The sequence below is a fragment of the Saccopteryx bilineata genome, chromosome 1 (genome assembly GCF_036850765.1).
Source record: "Saccopteryx bilineata isolate mSacBil1 chromosome 1, mSacBil1_pri_phased_curated, whole genome shotgun sequence".
In the NCBI taxonomy this organism is placed as follows: Eukaryota; Metazoa; Chordata; class Mammalia; order Chiroptera; family Emballonuridae; genus Saccopteryx; species Saccopteryx bilineata.
In genome coordinates, this window is record NC_089490.1 from 354,069,812 (window position 1) to 354,091,955 (window position 22,144).

Here is a 22,144-nt window from a genome sequence, read left to right on the forward strand (position 1 = left end):
CAAACAAAAAAACCCTTCCAAATTCTTGAATAGTCCTTATTTAAATAATTCTAACACAATTGGGAATCTACTTATCAGAAAATTCAGAAGTGGATCCTAGTGATTTCTGTTCTGCTTGGAGGTCGTGGACAGATTTTCGGAGTTGCTCTTATGTGATCCCTGCCGTGTGGTGGCGGCTCCACGGAGGTGGTTAGACAGTAAGGCCTCTTGCTTCATTCACATTGCAGCTCAGCCAGACTGAATTAATTGAAGCCCTTGGCCCAGAATGTTTTCCTGGGTTTACTTGTAGAAGAACAAGGGAAATAACACAGAACAAAATACTTCGTTTCCAGGACTGCTTAAGAAAAAATAAAATGTTTTCTATCTTCATTAGACTATAAATTCATAAGACAAGGCTTTTTTCTGTTTTTCACTTCTGTATCTCCCTCAGTGTTTAAAATTATGCTTAGCATGTAGTATGAGCTCAAAAAGTATTTGTTTTATTATATAAAGGTCACGTTCTAGGATCCTTATTCTTCTTTCTTTTCTTTTGTTTTTTTGACAGAGATAGAGAGAGACAGATAGGGACAGACAGACAAGAAGGGAGAGAGATGAGAAGCATCAGTTCTTTGTTGCAGCTCCTTAGTTGTTCACTGATTGCATTCTCATATGTGCCTTGACTGGGGGCTACAGTAGAGAGAGTGATCCCTTGCTCAAGCCAGCGACTTTGGGCTTCAGGCCGATGAGCTCGGGGTTTCAAACCTGGGTCCTCCGGGTCCCAGTCTGATGCTCTATCTACTGCGCCACCACCTGGTCAGGCTAGGATCCTTATACATCTTGTCCCATTCTACACTTCTCCATTCATAATGTTTAGAGTGAGTATTGAGGTTCCTAGAACCCCTGCAGCCCTGTGTAGCTTGAGCCATACAAGCAGCTGAGATATAAGCTATAGAAAGCTATAGACTATATATTATTTCTTTGGGTACCAAGGCGTGGTACAGACTATATGTGTTAATCGCCATAATAAAAGATTAACCATAACACATCCTTCCCAGACAGGAACTCTGGAACCCAGGGATCAAAGGCCACCTCCTGGAATCCTACCCTTTTTTTTTTTAATGCTTTTTTATTTATTTATTTTTATTTTTGTTTTTTTATTTTTTTAATTCATTTTAGAGAGGCGAGGGGGAGAGAGAGAGAGAGAGAGAAGAGAGACAGAGAGAGAGAAGGGGAGGGAGGAGCAGGAAGCATCAACTCCCATATGTGCCTTGACTAGGCAAGCCCAGGGTTTCGAACTGGCGACCTCAGCATTTCCAGGTCGACGCTTTATCCACTGCACCACCACAAGTCAGGCAATCCTACCCTTTTGAAATTAGAGTTAGTAGTTGAAAAGGTGAGACTGCTGGTAGTGTTCAGCAATAAGGATTAGAAAACAAACAGAAAAACCTCACAAAGATTTGTGTTTAAGATGGGCCTAGTCGACAGAAGGTACCCGTTTTAGATTATAACTGAAATGTTAGCACACGATACCTCAACTCCAGGAATATGTTTTAATAATTCATTTAAATCATTTGGGCATTTGGGAACTTAAAAATGGGAAGCTTCAAGTAGCCATATTAATTTAGATTGGTTCCTCTGTAAGGGGAGCTTTATAATTCATGAAGTTTATTTCAGCTCTCATAAATGAATTCACATTAACTCCTGCCCCAGCTGCTGTTCCTTACAAGACTGAGAAATCATTTAGGACAATCTAAATGTAGATGGCAGTGATGCACCACTGGTAACAAACCCGAAGGGTCTCGAAAGGATCTCAATGTGCCAGGCACTGATTTCTTTATTTGGGGGCAGGTACCCACTTGATTACTTCACCATCCTGCTCTGAGGCACCTTTTTTTATTTGTTTCTTGTTTTTGGTTTTTAAATTTTATTTATAAAATTAAATTTAATGGGGTGGCATTGATCAATAAGAGTACATAGGTTTCAGGCAGTGATAAGTTCAAATAATTTAACAAATGGATCTCTTCCCTAATGACCATTTTAAGTATGAAAAACAATATACCGAAAGGTAGTTTATCATTTCATGCATTACTTAAATAAGAACAATAAAAGAGATACACAAAACTGGATTATGTTATAAGAAAGAGTTTTAAAATATTAACAAAAAAATATTAAACAATACCTGACAAAAAACAATAAAACTGTTATTTAAGATATTGCCAATGACAGCTTGTCCCATCCTGGTCGTTTGGCACTTTTTCTCTTTATGTTATATGTTTGTTTACTGAAGTAACAAATGTGAGGGAATTAAAATGTAGTATTTCATCAGAGCTATAATGAATTTTATGAAATGAATAAATAAATATTACATGCATAGTTTCGTCAAATTTTTTTCACCTGTGGACGGAATGAACTTTACTATGGGCTATGGGCACTTAGAATACACTGTTATACAGATGAACATTAAAAAGGAGTAAGGAATGTAAATTTGTGGTTTCCACACTGGGCAGCTGCCCAGGTGCCCACCTTAGAGAGAACTCTGATTACAAGTGCCATTTTAACAACTGTTTCGCTGAACTCGACAAAAAAGTAGGTGATTCTGCTGAACCGGTGAGAACCAGCTGAATCCCACCAGTGGTTTCAAGTAAACATTGCTCCAGTATTTGTACTGTGGAATGTGTTGTGTGCCCATCACCCAAAGTCAAATCATTTCCATCACCGTATATCTGTCCCTCTTCACTCCCCTTCCCCACCCCTCCGCAGTAACCACTTCACTTTTAGATAGGTTGAGACATCTTTTAATTAAGAAAAAGAAAAAGGGAAGGGATCCTGAAGCACTTTGCTAGTAGAGCAGGCTATGAAAAACCTTTCAGTATATATTTAGGGTATAATTTAAATAATTTATTGAAAACATATTTTTATAAATTAATTCCAATAAATAATCTCAGTGTTCTTCAGAAAGATGGCTCTTTCCCTGCCACTGTACACGCACTGTGGCTTGTGTATATGACTTAGAGTCGTGTTTTGGCCTGCAAAGCACTAAAAGTGTTCTGGAGCCAAACTTTGCCAGTGCTAATACATGCCCTTTACGTCCCACATTCCTTAATTGCTTCAGAACCCTTGCCTGATAGGTGAGCAGTCCTCACACCCTTATGAGAGAGGTGAGGTCATTGGTTAGTCTCCACACTGCTTGGATTGCTCTTCCACATGAGGTAGCAGAAGCCCTGGCAAGCAGGCTGAGCTATGCCTCGAGGTCGGGGCTGCCCGGGTGAGCGCTAGGAGAGGCATAGATCACGCGTGCAGCCCGGAGGCAGCTCTCGTGGCTGCTGGGTGTTTTTCTCTGGAGTCTGTCAAGAGCAGGAAACGCGACCAACCGTTATTGAGACAGTGGCTGAGACTCCCTGGTGAGGTAAGAAAACAACTGTAGTTTCCTCCACCCGGGACACTTCCCCCACCTGCCACCCATCAAACAGAAAAGCCATTCTCCCCATGTAAGGATCCGTGGTGTGGCTTCACAGTCACCCTCCGTGGGGGCTCATTCCTGCTCCTCCACCATTGCTTTATTTCCCTGGTCAGGTGAGTGTCCTCACAGATCAAGTGGAAGCCCAAGGAGAGAAGATTCGGGACCTGGAAGTATGTCTGGAAGGACACCAGGTGAAACTCAATGCTGCTGAAGAGATGCTCCAACAGGTAAGGGCGGATGGATGGGGCTGAAGGCCCTTGGGCTCTGCTGAACTTCATGTGTTAAAGCCCTTTGTGTCAGGGTTGCAGCTCTTACTGCCCCATCCTTCCCGGGCCTGGGATTGGCTGCTCAGTGTGTGGTGTTGATTCAGCAGGTGAAACCAGCCTGAACACTGAGAGTTGGTGGGGGTGGGGGGCTGGCCTGGGGAGGAATAACCTGTTGGGCTGGTTAGACAGATTCCCAGGTAGCACTTTCTCCGGGTCTAGTTCAGGGAAGGAGCTCTCTGCTGGCAATGTCACCCTCATAGTCTCACATGAGCTGCAGCTTGACTGCAGGTGACATCTGGGGTTGTAGAAAGTCAATTAGGTTTGAAACCATGTTAACATAATAAATTAAAAATTAAGAAAAAAGGAAAGTCAATTAGCTTATTTTTTGCCCCTTTTATACTGATTCTTCCCCCCACACACACACACTCTGTGTAGTCTTCTTTGATAAAATATGTTACATAAACAATACTTTAATATAATTTAATACACATCAAAATGAAAAAAATAATTAGCTGTTCTCCTACCAGTCAAATAAATCTCTTAAATTGTCTTTTGGTCCTTCTTGTTATGTGTACATATAATTTGCAAAGATCTATTCACACCAGAGATCCAATTTAGTCCTCAGGTTTTTTGTATGCTTCACATCATAGAGTTCTTTTCCATTCTTAAATTTTGCTTTATAGTTGTTTTTGCTGTCACTTATAGATAAGTTTTTGAATGAAAGTATCATAATTCATCGACTCTTCTACTCTTGAACAGTTTTTACCTCTTGTAAAAGATGAGCTATGGTATTTTTTAGGAAGGATATTGAATTTTTTTTTTTTTATTTATTCATTTTAGAGAGGAGAGAGAGAGGGGGAGAGAGAGACAGACAGAGAGAGAGAGAGAGAGAGAGGAGAGAGAGACAGGGGGGAGGAGCAGGAAGCATCAACTTCCATATGTGCCTTGACCAGGCAAGCCCAGGGTTTCGAACCAGCGACCTCAGCATTTCCAGGTCGACGCTTTATCCACTGCGCCACCACAGGTCAGGCGGAAGGATATTGAATTTTTATCAAAAGTCTTTTCTGAATCTGTTCAGAAGCTAATTAGAAATTTAATGAAATTTATTACTATGTCTAATTCATAGGTTTCCTTAACTTACATCCTTCTTGTATTTTTAGTTATTTTGAAAAATAAATTCTGACTGAAGTTTATGTGTGTATGCTTTTTAGCTTCTGGCATACTACTGGCACATAAAAGGTGCTTACTAATTATATAAAGACTGAAAGTCAGTCTCTTCAAATGAGTGAGTTTGATTAGATGACCACTTGTAATCTTTCCCCAAAGCTCTAATGTTTTTTATTGCTGGGATCAGCATAAAATTTTATAACAGCACAGGCTTTGAATCTGACCTTTGGTCTTAAAATAAACTTTAGTTCCCAGGTGTCTCTTAGCTTTATCTGAGTGTGTTTGAAAACATTTTTAAAAAGTGTTTTTATGCAAATAGCTTTATAAAAACTAGTTCCAACACCTCTGAGGCTGTTATTAGTCGGTTATCTTTTCATTGCTGATTAATAAATCACCACATTCCCAGCTCTATTTGATTTTCTACTTAATTGTGTGCCATTTTTCATCCTACTCCCTGAAAATCTCAACAGCAATAAAAGTTGAGTCTTTCTATTTTTTTTCCATGTACTTTTAACATTTTGAATCTTTCTTTTGAAAATGCAGGAAGGAATATAGGCTGATAGAAAAATCTCAAATGGCAGAAAAACATTTTCACAAAGAATACATAGGACAGCCCACTAGACTATATTTTCAAGACTGCGCAAGGTGTGGTTTGGGGTGGTGATTAAGGGGGAAAATGATGGAATGTTATTTAAAAAAAAAAAAAAACCCAGACAGAGAAAGAAAATTTGGATGTAGAAGAGAACCTGTCATAAATTGCCAGAAGGTAGATGTTTCAGGAAGGCATTGCCTGGCAAGTACCAACCACTCCATTGGTACTTGGAGAATGGCTGCATTGTTGTCCCCGAGTTCTCTGACCTCCATTCCTAGCTGCTCTCAAGGCTGCCCTGCCCCCTCTCTATGGCAGGGCTTCCGCTCCCTTGTCAGAGTCTCTGTGCCAAGCAGTCACAGTGGTTCCCAGCACCACCTGGAGGAGTCTGTCTTGTCCTTTTATGGACTGGATTTTAGACTTTTGAAAAAGTCTTAAGTTTCCCTTCATGTCCTTCGTATTCCAAATCTTCTTTCTTGTGTGCTGTGGGTTTGGTAGCAGGCGTGTCATTTGCATGTACCATAGAGGAGAATGTCTTGGTTTGGTATCTTTTCGAGTATGGTAACTCTTATTAGCCACCTCTAGGATTTAAAGATCTTCCTGACTTAGTCATAACATTTTGCTAATAACTTTCATTGCCTTCTCTCAGTCCTTCAAGGGTAAACTGAAAGGAGTGTGGAATACTACTTTCTTGGCAAGTTCTGAGTTCACATTATAGGATGCATATGAACCTCAACTCCCATTTGTGTGTTCGCTAGACACGGTGGTGTCTGAGCTTGAGATCTTTGAGTTCCCAGCTCTAAATCCCACACTGAATGTTCTGCTGCACAAGTTAATGCTTTCCTGAAATCTGCTTGATGCTGTCTGAAAAGACACCTAATTCTTGCACCACGGCATTGATGTGAGGCCATCTGTAGCTTGAAGTGTGTACGTGTGTCTTCTGAACTTGGGGCTGGCAGAGACTTGCCTCGTTTGACTGTTATCCTGGACCCAGGGCTCTTGGCTTCTGGTGATAGGAGCAAGAGTGACTCATGGCCTTGAGGCAAAGAATGGAGACAAACAATTGCCTCTTTCTGCCAGCCAGCCCTCAGAAACCATTTCTGCCCTCAAGGAGCCTGATCTGCTGCTCCAAGGCCTGGGGAGCTCTGAACAGTTTCTTTCACTGTCACAGTGCGGGGCCTTCTGACTGCCTGTTGACACTGCTTCCCTTGGGTATGCTGTCTGCACACCGAATGGGTCTTGTCTGAAGGAGGCAGCTGCTGCTCCACTCTAGCCGACTGCCCATGCAGGCCCAGTGTTGCCAGATAGTCCCATTTTTCACAAGAAGCTGGAAATCCAGATTTAAAGATAAGCTTTTGTTTTAAAAACATGAGTGACTAATTTAAATGGAAAAAAAATACTGTTTGAACCACATGATACATACCTTCAGGCCAAGCGTGGCCCACAGACCTCTAATCTGCAACCTTTGCTCTAGACTTTTCCCCTTCATTGGCTGGAACAGCACTTAGGGGACTTAAGGAAATTAAAACCCAACTAGCATAGCCCAAATTCTGTGCTTACATGGGCCCCAAAACCCCACTGAGCTCTCTCTCCCCACAGCTGTTCTCCTGACCAAAGTCAGACTCTTTCCAGGAGCCCAAGAGGAAGGGAGGGAGTTCCCCACCCAACTCATGAGCTCCACACCTCTCAGCCTGGCCTGGCCCCTCCGAAGTCCTGAGGCCTCAGTTCCCATCTGTTTCCTTCCACGCATCAATTCTTCCAGTCTCCGGAAATCAGAAAGAAAACATGGAGACCTTGGGGTTATGTGGGCAAACCAGGACCAGACAGAATCAGTGCAGGGGTGGCTCATGTGGGCAATACATAGATGATGGACACAGTTAGAGCAAAACATTACTTGTCTGCAGCCCGGTGCAGGTAGGGAAGGGGGCAGCTACAGCATCGCTTGCGGCTGCCTGGGAAGCACCTCAGATTATATAGTCTTAGACTCAATGAGCTTGTGTGGATTTTCCAGGGAACCTTCTTCATTAAAAAGAGCCATTTTCCAGGATATGTACAGTCAGGTCTTCAAGGGGCCACAGCCTGGATCAGTTTTCACAGGTCGAGGATGGTTTAGATACCCTCTGTTCCTTAAGCAGGTCAAAGACTTGTCCAGCTGCATCTTTGAGGGCTTCACACTGGGCTGAGCAAGCCCAGGGCCAGATAGTACTCTGGGAATACAGGCGTGAGCCAGTGCCCTCCTCCCTGTGACTGGCTCAGCTGACAACAAAGTCTCTGTGTCACAAGGAGGGTTCCCCATGGCCTGTTGATGTATTTGAGGTCCCTGGTGGCTTTTTCTGAGTGGCTCCCATGGGTTCTCTGGAGTCTAGAAGGTTTCTCCACAGCAAGCTCCTCTACCTCCCCTCACGGACCCTTCTTACTCGCTGGGTAAGAGGTTTTATATGGAGCCAGCAGTCAAGTGCAGCATTTTGCCATAAAGAAGATAGAATAGGGAAGCCAAGTGGAGATGAAAGGATGTAAACCTCTTGTGAGGACATGACCCAGTTTTTAGGACACCTTGAAGGCCACCAGCCTCTATTTCAGTCCTTCTACCTGACCCGAGCTCCAGGCATCAGGCAACCTCATTGTTCTCGCTGCCTTATAGGTGAAGTGTGGAGAGTGACAAATTTAGGGGACTTGGAGTCCGTGAACACGACACTCTGTAGATTCACCAGTTGCTATTAATCTGGGGAAGTCAGCGAGCCTGTGTTCTTATCTATAGAGAATGGGGATGACAGCATGGACTCGACATTGCCCACCTCTTATGGCTATAGTAGAGTTACTCCAGTTTTGTCAAAACTGAACACGTGGTCAGTGTGAGTCAGACAATGAGCAGGGGATACAGGGCCTAAGGCACAGGCACGGTTCCTGCCCTTGAGGTACTGAGGAAACACTGTGCCTAGATATGTGAACTCAACAAAGTCCCATTGGTCCTGACTGATAAATCTCCCAAAAGTACCTTTAGGGGGTTATTTCTGTCTCAAAAAGAATACTGTACAGAGCTATGGACCTGGTCCTGTGGGAGCACAGGTCTGTCTGAGGAGGCGAGATGCTTGGGTCATGAGTGAAGAAAACAGAGTTCTGCCCTCATTCCCTAAAATCCTCTGGGGGATTTATGAGGCAGAGATGATCACTTTCTTCAAGTTTCTCATTTGATGCTTGCTCTCCAGACCACAATGTGAAGTAGGTGCTTTGCCTCCTTTTACAGATAAGGGAACCGAGGTTCAGAGAGATGACTTCATTAGCAGGGACTGAGTGGGAACTCAAACTCAGGCCGGCTACGTGCGTCTCTCTGCACAGTGTTATTCGTGAAAGAGGCTTCCTGGCAAGGCTTGGGCCTCTGCCTCTTCCTTCAAAGAGCAAAGGACACATTCTTCCTTTCATGTCTTTCCACGGCCTGCTCTTTTACTCTGGTCTCAGATTGCCAGTCTGGCTTCGTCCTCTGTCATTGGTCAGTAACTCCCTGGGTCATGTTCCACACTCAAAGATGGAAGTAATTGCTTCAAGATGTAGCTCTTTAAGGAGAGGGTAAGTTGAAAGGCAATTTCTTTTTATCAGCTCTAGTCAGAAACTGAGCTTTGGAAACAGGAAATGACGATATGAGATGTAAGCTTTTTTCAAGCTCCCAGAAAGGAGCTGGATTTGTCCTTCTGGAAGAAATTACTGGTAGTGGTGAAGTGAGAGGGGTGAGTGATAATTTTTGTTCACCGGTTTTTCCTAAAGTTTCATTACCCAGTTTCCTGGTCCTTCATAGCTAGAAAGAGGAAATACCTGCCTCCCATGCTACCCCCTCCTCATCCCTTCCCCTCACTCACTGACACAGGTTGGAACAATTGAAACAGTGGGGAGAGGGGAAGCCAGCGCTGCACAGAAGCCGGGACTCCGTGTCTCCAGCCCCTGCCCTCCCTCACCCCGCCTCCCCACACGTGACGGTGGCTGTACGATTCCAAGACATTCCCACAGGCCCTTACCCGGCAGGTCTGAGCAGGGCCCAGGCCTTGCCCTGGTTCTCCTGACAAGCAGGCTGGATCCAGAGATGGTTAACTCCATATTGAGGCTGAGAGCTAGGGCCCTAAGGCCATTTTTCTTAAGAGGCACACCTAATAAAAGAATCCAGCAAAGGAGATGGAAAAGAAAAAAATAAAGGTTAAAAAAAAAGGAAGGAGGCCCTGGCCGTTTGGCTCAGTGGTAGAGCGTCAGCCTGGCGTGCAGAAGTCCGGGGTTCGATTCTGGCCAGGGCACACAGGAGAAGCGCCCATCTGCTTCTCCACCCCTCCCCCTCTCCTTCCTCTCTGTCTCTCTCTTCCCCTCCCGCAGCCAAGGCTCCATTGGAGCAAAGATGGCCCGGGCGCTGGGGATGGCTCCTTGGCCTCTGCCCCAGGCGCTAGAGTGGCTCTGGTCGGGACAGAGCGATGCCCCGGAGGGGCAGAGCATCGCCCCCTGGTGGGCAGAGCGTCGCCCCCTGGTGGGTGTGCCGGGTGGATCCCGGTCAGGCGCATGCGGGAGTCTGTCTGACTGTCTCTCCCCGTTTCCAGCTTCAGAAAAATACAAAAAAAAAAAAAAAAAGGGAAGGACACAGTGACAAGGAGTAGCTTACACTAATAAGTGGATGAAGGGAGAGTTGGTGGGGAGCTGAGAAACACGTAAGTTCCATCTGAAACTTTGGATACTGGTCCCCAGAAGCAGTTGTTTCTGTACTCTACCTGGTGAAGGCAGAGGCTGGTTGCAGGTATGCAGACATCTTATTGAGAGGTGACAGGAAGATGAAGAAGAAGAGGCAACAGGGGCAGAGTATTCTTTCTAGAGTTTGGGGAAGGGAGGAGACAGAGGGAGACGGCATTCATACAGGCAACGCACACCCAGCGTGCTGTTGCCCACAGAGAGCTTGCAGGAGTTGGTGGTCGTTGCTCAAGGGGAAAGCCAGGTAGAGAGGGAAGGTTCTTTCAAATGTCAGAAATTTGATCATGTTTATAGCCTGCAGAATAGAAGCTGATGGTGAGGGAGAGATTAAATGCCTGTCAGAGTGGATGATTAATGATCTTACCCTAGAGTAGCACAGACTTGCTGGGAACTTCCTCAAAGGCAGCACAGAGGTGAAGGAAAGCCTAAGACCATGTGAGTAAGCGTCACTCTGTTATCAGCTAAACAGGACCAGAACTCAGAGAACAAAGCCAGTTGCTACTGGTTACCCAGGGAAGTAATTTGAAGTTTCATGGAGCTGTGTGAAGATGGCGTGAAGAGTCTAGAGACTGAGAAGTGGTCAGCAACAGGAAGGTGGGTCAGATGGGGCAATTCTGGAGCTAACTCTGCTGTGTTAACATGCTTTTTATGTGCAACCTGGAAACTTCCTGGGCTAGGGAACAGTTCTTCAATGTGAAGGAGCTGACTGAGAAGTTGGCTATGTGCAGTTCTTTCGGACTAACCTTGGGAAGGAGGTGTGGGCTGGTTTTCTCTAAGACGTGAAGTTAAGATGCATGAATGAGAGATGCTTCTGAGAAACTTTGAAAGAGAAAGGATGTAAGATCAGTGAATGATCAGATGATTGTTCAAAAATTTTTTTCAGTAAATATGAGGAAAGGTTATTTGAGGAGAAAAGGGGGGAAGGGTGGGGTTTAGAGATTGAATAGAATGGAAAAGATTCAGAATGATCTCTGAAAGGAACAAGCCAGAGATGAATAAAAGTTTTGCCAGGCAGTATTGGAACATCAGCTGTAATTAGATAATGTAAGTTTGTATGGATACCAACTGGCATCTTTAAGTGACTTTTGCTGGCAGTTCTGAGGCCGTGGGGAGTAGAAACACAGACAAAAGACTTTGAGGTCTGGCATGGCTTGGGCTCTGATCAAGCAAATGCACTCAGGTCTAGGGGCTTCGAGGACAAGCTGGATGAGGCGTTTTCTGCTGCTGATATGATACAATTGACATGAGTAACCTCAAAGGTGTGGAGAGGATAAGGAGACAAATATTGCTTAAAGGAAGTTGATAATCTAGGAAAATAGAGAGTTATTAAGTAACTACCAGCCGCCGAGGAAGAAATTAAAGATTATTTGAGTGAGTAAATGGGACAGTTGAAATGTCAGAGCATCAAGGCCAGAAGAGAGAATTTCTGAGTTGAACATTTTAGAAGCAGAGCAAATATATTCTGGACAAAGATGAGGGCCAGGCTGTGGCCATTCTGCTGAGAAGCTGAAACTAAGTGGACGCAGAGACTGCTGGTATTGAAGTCAAGAATTGTGACGCCAGAGTGGATATTGAAAAGAAGACAAACAAGAATGTTGAAGCTATTGAGGAGACAGAATGTGCCCAAAGCAGGTAGAGAGACTGTTGATCAAACAAAAGCCTCCAGAAAAATGGGCGACTGTATTGGGTTCTAGATATTTGGGGAGGATGCGATATTACTGAACGCGCTGCCTTAGAAGAGGAGGGCAGATATAGACCATCGGTAGGGACAAAGAGTGGTCTGGAAGCACTCTTGAGACAGAGAGAAAGGTGTTCTGTAAATTGGGTTGTTGGAGCAGAGTGGTCTTTACTTGAAATGACTAGGGCAGGTGTGTCATCTCATGCCAAAGTCAGGATCAGTTTATGAAGGAGCAGCTGAGAATGTAGGGTAGCTAAATCCTCTGAAGACACGTATGATAGAGGTGACAGTTCATGATAGTGGCTGGAGGCAGTGCCAGGCCTGGATTTGCGGGAGCAGAGCTGGACTGGGTTAAGCCTTTTGAAGACTGATTTTGATTCCAGGGCATAAGACAGTATTTATTAATGACAAAGATGATGAGTAATGAATGATATGAAAGGTAGAGGTCATGATAACAGTTATAAGCTGGGAGAGAGTGAATGAAAGTTTCGTTATCCACAGAGTGTATGGAATTAGGCAGCCCCGGGGTTCTAATTAAACCTTCGGTGTTTCCAGCTGGAACATCCACTTGGAATGTTAATGTGACCAGTTGGAGTACTGGCATGACCAATTGGAATGGCTATTGGAACTTTAGTGCAACCAATTAGAATACTCTCCTTGTCAGCTGGAACATTGGTGTGACCAGTTACAGCCTGGCAGTCAGCATAGCTAGATGAATGTTAGCAATGATAGAAGTAGATTCAAATCTTAGTTAGCTTTCAAGAAAGATATATTCTGAGGCTTTTTTGCATCCCACCAGGACAGTAGCTTGAGTGCTGGTTAGTAGATAAATGGCATGAATATCATCTTAAGATATTCAAGCATTCAACAGAGGCTGTGTTTTTAACTGTCATATCCCCAGGCCTTAGCATCTGGTAGATATTTAAAACATATTTGTTGAATAAATGATTGAAGTCTCATGGAAGAAGGATATTTTCTGTTTTCAGCACTCCAAGCAATGTTATTACTTCATGGACCTTGCTTTGTAGAATTGCTCCTTTTCATCTTTGCTTTGGTGGCTGGGAAGCTCACTTACGCAATATAGTCCATCTCTAGCTGTGTACAGAACTTGAATGTATGACTTTAATACCAACTATAACTCTGACTTCAACTTCTTTTCCTACCTGCTTTAGTTTTTATGATTTATTTTTTTAACTTGAATTTTCTATTGTCCAAACTGCTTCAAAAAAATTTTGGAATAAGCATGTTGATGAAAGGATGGAGAGATAAACATAGAATTATGAAATGGTAGCCCTGGCCATTTGGCTCAGCGGTAGAGTGTTGGCCTGGCGTGTGGAAGTCCCAGGTTCAATTCCTGGCCAGGGCACACAGGAGAAGTGCCCATCTGCTTTTCCACCCTTCCCTCTCTCTCCTTCCTCTCTATCTCTTTCTTCCCCTCCCACAGCCAAGGCTCCATGGGAGCAAAGTTGGCCCGGGCACTGAGGATGGCTCCATGACCTCAGCCTCAGGCGCTGGAATGGTTCCAGCCGTGGTGGAGCAATGGCCCAGATGGGCAGAGCATCGTCCCTTAGTGGGCATGCTGGGTGGATCTCAGTTGGGCACATGCAGAAGTTTATCTGACTGCCTCCCTGCTTCTAACTTTGAAAGAATACAAAAAAAAAAAAGAAAAAAAAAAAGAATTATGAGGTGGTAGAAGCGGAGAGGGGAGGAGGTAGGAATGAGTAGGTGGTGTGGAGAGGATTATGGTATTTACCCTTGTATACGACATATCTTTTTCCTTGAAAAATTAGGGGTTTAAAAACTAGGTGCATCTTATACAGTGGTTGTGGCATTTCAAATGCCATAGATGGAACTGAGGACAAGGCAATATATGAAGACAGTGATTCATCATCAGACACAGAGGAGGACAAGCTAATGGATGGGAATTTTGACAGTGATGAGAAGTTGTATGAATTTTATGATGAATAAAACTTGAGTTCAATAACTTTATGTAATATGTTTTTTTCAATTTTCGGGCCCCAGAATTAAGGTGTGTGGGAGTGTCTTATACATGGGGGAATACGGTACGGCTTAGTTACTTGACCCAGAGAAGCCATCATCTCCACCCAGAGAAGAACCCTTCAGGGCCTTTTATGTTCAGCATAGTCTTAATGCCACGCCCTAGTAAATATATGTACGGTACTCAACAGAATCTTGTCAGTTTGAGTGGATATTTCCTGGGCTTAGTGAATATTTGTCGATTGCCTTTTCTCAGCATGTATTTTTTATTTCCCTGAAAATTCTTGGACTTCCTCCATTTGGGAAACTATGCGTTACATTACACTAACTCTGCTGCTGATTGTCATGTGTCCTTGGCCAAGATAGGTCAGTCTCTGGGACTGTTTTCTCATCTGTAAAGTTGAGATAATAATCTTTACTGCCAAATCCCTGGGAGGGTTTATGGAGGGAATGTATGTAAAGTGCCCAACAGTGTCTGGCACAGAGGAGACACTCAGTAAGTCTGCGCCCCACCCCCAATTCCGTTGGACATACTGATTTGGCTGACTCTCAAGACAAGTAGCCCATAGTTCTGGAGTGGCTGTGCTGCTGCCTCTACCCGTAAGCCAGCTTTCAGTCTGGCCAGCCCAGGAAGAGCCAGCCTTCTAGACCCAGGGCTCAGTGAACTTAATTTGCTGGTTTGACTTCTAAACACTCATCTCCTCAGATTAGCAGGTGGCTGGGTTGTAGCCTGGCTCTTCAAGGTACTGAGGGCCTTTTAGCCTGAGTTAGCAATTTGCAACTTTTTTCATCTTGTGGCACACATGAACTAATTAAATTCTGCAGCACACTAAAAAATATATTTTCTTGCCTGACCAGGGGGTTGCGCAGTGGATAGAGAGTCGGACTGGGATGCGGAGGACAGAGGTCCGAGACCCCGAGGTCTCATCTGGTTTGAGCAAAAGCTCACCGGCTTGGACCCGAGGTCGCTGGTTTGAGCAAGGGGTTACTCGGTCTACTGTAGCCCCAAGGTCAGGGCATATATGAGAAAGCAATCAATGAACAACTAAGGTGTCCAACGAAAGACTAATGATTGATGCTTCTCATCTCTCTCTCTGTTTCTGTCTGTCTGTCCCTGTCTATCCCTCTCTCTGACTCTCTCTCTGCCTCTGTAAAAAAAAAAAAAAAAATTTTCTTGCTGATCTGACAAAAAAAAATAGATATAATTTTGATTCATTTACACCAGACGGCTATTGTTGTGTTGGCTGCTGTCATTTTTAAAATTTTTTTAATTTTTATTTTTGACAGTCTAAGGGAAAAGAGATCAGTGCCCCTGAATAGTATTCAGGTATTGCACGTTTCAAAAATTCTGGCAACACACCAGTTGAAAATCACTGACCTAGGGAAACATGTATTTCATGTTAAAATCTGACATGTGTGGTTTGGTTTATGATCTGGAGGCAGTTCAGAATATGTGAAATCACAGCTATTGGGTCAGAATGGTGTTGAGATCACCATTCTTGTACTAGGGTTGGGCTGTCCAAAGTGTCACCGAATGCTCAGACCACGGCAGGACTGTCTGTTCATTTGGCCTGTTGCTCACCTAGTTGCCATATTACGTTCTACTTGTATTCAGTGTCTACCATATGCTTGGATTTTGGACCACATGGAACATTGCTTTTTGCCAATAGAGAAATGTGTTTGTCCCTGTATTTTGGGAAATACTCCTATTTTTTCAAGTTCTTCTTAATTTCTAGTAGTTCTGAGCAGGTATTTTGCCTATCACATTTGGGTTTGTTTGTTTGTTTTGTACCTTATTTTTGCTTATTAAATGTATGTATTAAAGGCAGGTTGTCTACTATTCTATTAGTGGCAGGACTAGTAATAACCTCCCAGTGGGAGTCCTCACAATAAGGAAAGGAGTCTTCTCACATCCCACAGTGGCCACATTCTAATTTTGGTGCAGCCCAGGAAAGATCATCTCACATAATAAGATTCTAATGAAATCACGCTACAAATACTCATTGGACATGTACTTTATGCTCTAGGTCCCTTCTCGGTTCTTTGCAGTGAGGTCTTACAATGAGATGTGTTACAGACTGTGCTGAAGATTGATTTCGAGTTCAGGAGGTGACGGGAATTCTGGTTTTGAAAAATATATTACCATAGCTTGTTTTTGGTTTGTTTCAGTGGAGAAGGACCTGCTGCTTTGCCTTAAAAGTTGAAATGAAAAAATTTAGTAATTAAAGTAGATGCATTCATTTTATTTTCTACTTGGAAATAATGAATAATGGTTTCTATGGGCAAATGTGGTGGTTTTTGAAAAAAATGTAGTTCACATGTCTCTCATAGCACAGTGGGTAGTGGCAGGGGCTGTGCTATCCCCAAATGACTCATTATCATCCCGGGACTGTCCCTAATAGGCTTATGGCTTTGGGGCATAATCTTGACTCTGTGTTGTCCAGCACACAATTAGACTGTCTTATGTCCTTATGGGGCTAAAGTTGTCCTTGTTATGATTTTGAGACCGACCCATTTTTGTTTGCAGGAGCTGCTAAGTCGCACATCTCTTGAGACACAGAAGCTTGATCTGATGACTGAAGTGTCTGAGCTGAAGCTCAAACTGGTTGGCATGGAGAAGGAGCAGAGAGAGCAGGAGGAGAAGCAGAGAAAAGCAGAGGTGAGTGTGATACACTGAGTTCTGGGGGCAACCAAACTGCCCTAGGCTCAGACAAGGGGAAGTTGTCCTGATGTGGACTCAGACGATCTGCTCAGTCCCAAGTCTGGCAGCCACTGGGCGCCAGAAACATTTAGGCACTGGAGATGCAGTGATCTGTTAATACCAAGTTATCAGGTTTTGCTATGGCTGCAAATTTCAGCAAGGCCCAAACCACCCAATTTTGGCTCTAAGGCTTTGTCCTTCCTCAAGCTGCTGACAGGGATGAAAAGGGATGCAGTGGTTGGGGGGTATCAGACAAAATGTTAAGGGACATAAGATGTCTTCTGTGAAAGCCACAGTAATGACCATGTACAGGGCGAAGTCAGCTGCCTAACAAGCCACAGTCACTATATCCAAGGAACCTGACACGCATTTGACTAACCCAGATGGAACCCTGAGATTATGTTTGTTTTCTCTTGGTGGGTCACGCACAGGCTTTCTCTTAGAGAATGTTTTCCAGTTTTGTTTTGTCTTCTAAGCCCCATGTGCCATTGGCTAGAATATGCTAGACTGCTTTTTTGGATAAACATTTAAAGAACTTTTGGCTCAGAGCTAGTTTATTTGAGAGAGAATTGCCTGTTTTAACAATAGATAACCATCTCCAGCTGCCCCTACCTACAGCTCCCTGTGTTCTCACCTGACAGTGGGAGATGTGGAAGAAAGACAGGCTCAGGTTCAGCAGCACCTTGGCCTCACAGTGAGGCCCTACTGGCCTGACTGCTTACCAGCTTTGTGAACATCAACAAGTTAGCTACTTAATCTCTCTAAACTTCAATTTTTTAATCTATAAAATAGATAACTATGTGAAGTTCACATAAAATCATTAAAGTATCTGGCATTTTGTAAATAGGATTTTGGGGGTTTTTTTTATCCCCTTCCTCCATTTAGGCATTCTCCAAAATCTAAAGATGGATGTTATTTCTTTCTGTGAAGTGGCAATGTCATTGTGCACTGAAACCTGTTCTATTTCTATGTTTACTGGGTAAACACTTATAATTGAGACAGTTCTAACATGTGGGGCATATTCCTTGTATTATTTTTGAGAACATGCTCATTAGTAAGAAGGACAGTTGTCTAAAGAAGATCTATCCATTGAGCTGAGGACAGTATTGTCTAGCAGTTAAGAGTGCATGCCTGACCAGGTGGTGGCACAGTGGATAGAGCATCAACCTGGGATGCGTAGGACCCAGGTTCTAAACCCCGAGGTCACCTACTTGAGTGTGGGCTCATTCGGCATGAGCATGGCATCATAGACATGACCCCATAGTCACTGGCTTGAACCCGAAAGTCACTGGCTTGAGCAAGGGGTCACTTGCTCTACTGTAGCCTCGTAGTCAAGGCACATATGAGAACGCAATCAATGAACAACTAAGGTGTCACAACAACAAATTGATGCTCTCCTCTCTCTCCCTTCCTCTCTGTCTCTCTCTCTGTCTCTCTCTGTCTCTCTCTCTCTCTCTCTCTCTCTCTCTGGTTCTGGGTAAGGAGTGAGATAATGTATGTTGCAGTCGTCCTTAGGTAGTGCTAGACACACGGTAACAGCCAGGTTTTTAGCCATCTGTTAGTCATCATATTGTTAAGCATGCTGGAAATGGAAATGGGAACTTAAATATGTTATTTGTATATGGCAAGGGACACACAGACTTAAAGTTTATCTGTGTGAAGAGTTAGTTGGATAGCCTTTGCTTCTTAAAGCAGAGAAACAAATTTTCTCTGGGTTTAGTGTTAATTTACCAATGTTTCAAAGGTCTGTAATTACATGTGAACATACATGAAGGCTTGAAGAGTCCAGGGTTTAAAAATCCAACAGCATTTCACAATATCAGTAGAAACAGGTCTTGGTATGTCAGTTGGTTCTGTTTTAGCCTTGTTCTGAGGAAGGATCTCCCCATGTGGTGACAGAGGTGGCCATTCACAACTCTAGATCCTATGAGCCTGGCAGACAGAGATTCTTTTTCAAAGGTTCCAGCAAAAGCGCCAAGATGGGTCAGTTTGGGTTACATGCCCGGTTCTGAACCAGCCTCTGCAGGGAGCGGGTACCCGCACACGGGCGCACACGTGCATGGCGGCACCGAGTCCCGCTGTGGATGCACAGAGGGTCAGGACCATGCCGGCGGCTCAGTTCCTTCCTAGGGAGGACTGGAAAGAGGAGGACTCTTCACTTCCAGGCCAAGTAATATTGCTGCAGCCATTTTTACCATTTGCTTTATTTTTTTCTTTTCTGCAGGATTGTTTTTCCATCTGAGTTTTTGTCTTTGTTTTCCATTAGGCTCTTCATTTCTGAGGCAACGTAGACACAGAGCTGCTGGCCTCGGTCTGGTCCGATAACAGCCCTTCCCAGTCGCTAGTACCAACATTAGGTTTCTACCTAATGGCCGTTCAAACCCATGATAATCAATGAGCAGCCGCATGATCTGAAACACATTTTTTATTCTTGTAATTGAACGTAATCTTGGCTGGTATGCTAAAACCTCTACACTGTCTGTAACTAGCTGACCAGAGGCTGAGAACCGTGAAACATGTGGCTTAAGCAGCACCATGAGTGGAGTGTTTATTTTGAGCGAGGCATTTAGCAAGCTGAGGTTACCAGAGGTTGTAGTATCCTGTAGGAGGAATGCTGCTTTCCATTCTGGGCACGGCTGTTTTTTCCAGCGGTTAGCCTAAGGCCAGATTGCATGTGGTTTGGAGACAGCAGAATTTTTTTTTTTTAATTTAGGTAACCAGACCTGTAATAAACTTCCTCAGGCTTGATCCTCAAATCCCATTTTATGTTTCAATGAAAAAAAAAAGATGCTGTTAGTGGGAGCATTGTGGACTACTCTTCCTGTCTGGCTCTCGTCTCGGCCCATGCCAATATTCTGTAGCCGTGGAAGGGATTAGGGATGGTTGCCTATAAAGCCCTGGGACTGTGAGGGGCAGGTTTCTGCTTAAACAGAGAGAATTCTGACAACCAGCCTTGCTCAGGAGTCATCAGTGGCCTAAACGAGGTGTGGGTGATTACTGACTCTCCTGTGTTTGCTTTTATCTTATCACCCTTTTGCAATGGTTCTGGGTCATTTCAGGGAACCTAAGTTGGATCAATTAGATTTACTTCTGAAAATCAGGACTGCAGAAGAATGACTGACATGGAAAGTGAACCTCAGAACTAGGAGAGTGAAGCAGGACAGAAAGAGATGCGGAGGCCGAGGAAACCCCCTGGCTGCACCATGTCAGAGCCAGGCCCTTGGGAGGGATCTGCCTCAGAGAGGGAGGCTGGCTTCCCTCTGCATGGGGTGCAGGGATGCCTGCCCCTGGATCCTGTGGGACCCAAAGGGTTTTGTGAGGAGTACCAGAGCAGCCTGTAGAGAGGGAGCAGGAGTCCTGCCTGTGCTGGGATGTGAATCAGCCCAAGTGATCAGAGATCTGCAGAAACATGAACAGAAGCAGAAAGAACCTGTAGAGTTTCCTAGCCGAGAATGGAATGCCTTTCAGCCCAGGTGGCAGGGCCGTTCCTTCTCTCTCCCTACGGTTAGGTCCTTGGAAGGGAGGGATTCTGGTTTCTGAACGGGGCAACCAGAACGATGGACTTGGAGTACAGAGAAAGGCTGGGGAGATGTGTTTTCTCAGAGAAGAGCTGATCTGCCTGGAGAGCTTTATTCTTGTTTTTATCCTTTTTTTTTTTTTTTTTTGAGAGAGAGAGAGAGAGAGGTGCAGGGAGAGAGAAAGAGACAGATAAGAATGGAGAGAGATGAGAAACATCAACTCATAGCTGTGTCACTTTGGTTGCTCATTGATTGCTTCTCATATGTGCCTTGACCAGAGGGTTCAAGCCAAGCCAGTGATCCCTTGCTCAAGCCAGCGACCTTGGGCTCAAGCCAGCAACCATGGGGTCATTTTGATGATCCCATGGTCAAGCTGGGAGCTTGCGTTCAAGCCGGAGTGACCTTGTGGTTTTGAACCTGGAACCTCAGCATTCCAGGTCAATGCTCTATTTGCTGTGCAACCACCAGTCAGGCAATCCTATTTTGTTTATTTAGTTATAGAAAATATCCTCCAACAATTCAAAAATCAAAAGTTCAAAAGGGTATACATAGCAAAAGTCTCCTTCCATGCCTGTTCCTCAGTCAGCAGCCAGGAGCCAATGTTCTCAGCGTGTCTAACCTTCCAGATCTATTTTATGCATGGACTAGCAAAAGTGTTAGGATACCTGTCTGTATCTGTCTGTAAATATATACACACAGAGACATTTCCCCCTCACTGGAAAACTTTCCTCACTCATATTTATGTCTCAATATTATTCTACTATCTGCCTATGCCCTAATATATTTAACTCGTTCTTTCTTGATGGACATTTAAGTTGTTGCTGAGTATTTGTTATTATAAATAATGCTTGCACTTGTGGGAGGATATTAATGTGGAACTGATGGGTTAAAGGGTAAATGCACTTGAAAATTTTTTTCTTCTTCTTTTCTAAGTGAGAGGAGGGGAGATAGAGAGACAAACTCCTGCATGTGCCCCAACTTGATACACTTGGCAACCCCTGTCTAGGGCTGATACTCTACCTATCTGTGGCCATACTCTCAATCGAGCTATTTTTAGTGCCTGAGGTAGAGACTCCATGGAGCCATCCTCAGCGTCTGGGCCTATGCAGTCAAACCAATCAAGCCATGGCTTCTAGGGGAGGGGCAGGGAGAGGGAAAGGGGGAGGGAGGGTGGAGAAGCAGATGGTTGCTTCTCCTGTGTGCCCTGACTGGGAATCAAACCCAGGACAACCACATGCTGGGCTGATGCTCTATCACTGAGCAAACTGGCCAGGGACACAATTGAAATTTTGACAGGTATTTTTAAATTGCCCTGTAGGGTCTAGAGGCTACATTTTTCTCTGTGATATAGAAGAGAGCCAGGACAGTATTAAGCAGAGCATGAAGGAAGAAAAAGAAAAACTAAGTAAAACTCCGAACAAGTTTAGCAGGAAACATAGGGTGGGAAAGACTGATTATGGGAGGTGCCCAGTAGTTTCACATAGAAAAGAACCCTAAGAGAAACTTTCATGGTTGGCAAAGCAGGAGTAAGTGAGCAGTCATTACAACACAGAACAGCAATTAGAATCTCAACAATGCCACCTGGACTTAATGATGCAGGACCCAGGAATGGAAGAAACAGACCTGTTCAGAGAGGGGATGAGCTAACCCTGTAGATAAGGAATTATAAAAGTAAGTTGAAATGCCAAGCCCAAGGATAGACATACTGCAAAACAACAAGGCCACATGAATGGGGAGAATTAAAGGAGTATGCCCAGCAATGTTGGGCAATGCCACATGGTCACTCTGAGAAGAGGAGAGAAATGCACCCCTGTTACAGATCTCAGACTGACTGAGACAGACCAGGCACAGTAATGGAAGGCAGCTGCAATTTGGATAGCTACTAAAAATCTCTTCCAGCTAAACACTTAAATATGTGAATTGGCTCTTGGTCCCTACTCTCCCTTTTTATATATTCTGCCCAGAGGGCAGAGAAAGAGACTGGGAAAACTGCCACTCTACTATTGAAGCAAAGGGAGAAACTACTTACGAAGTAGAAGTGATGGTTACCTTGAGAGAGAGTGGTCACTGTC

The 22,144-nt window shown here is 44.1% G+C and overlaps 1 protein-coding gene across 10 annotated transcripts in view; it reads left to right on the plus strand.

Annotated features, from left to right (window-relative positions):
- PPFIBP2 (PPFIA binding protein 2) overlaps window positions 1-22,144 on the plus strand; it is a 159,105-nt gene that overhangs the window by 94,398 nt on the left and 42,563 nt on the right. For all 10 annotated transcript variants that reach the window (XM_066250859.1, XM_066250862.1, XM_066250860.1 and 7 more), the window contains 2 exons: window positions 3,553-3,666; window positions 16,381-16,512. In XM_066250859.1, the coding sequence (XP_066106956.1) occupies window positions 3,553-3,666; window positions 16,381-16,512 (246 nt within the window). The remainder of the gene's footprint in view (window positions 1-3,552; window positions 3,667-16,380; window positions 16,513-22,144) is intronic.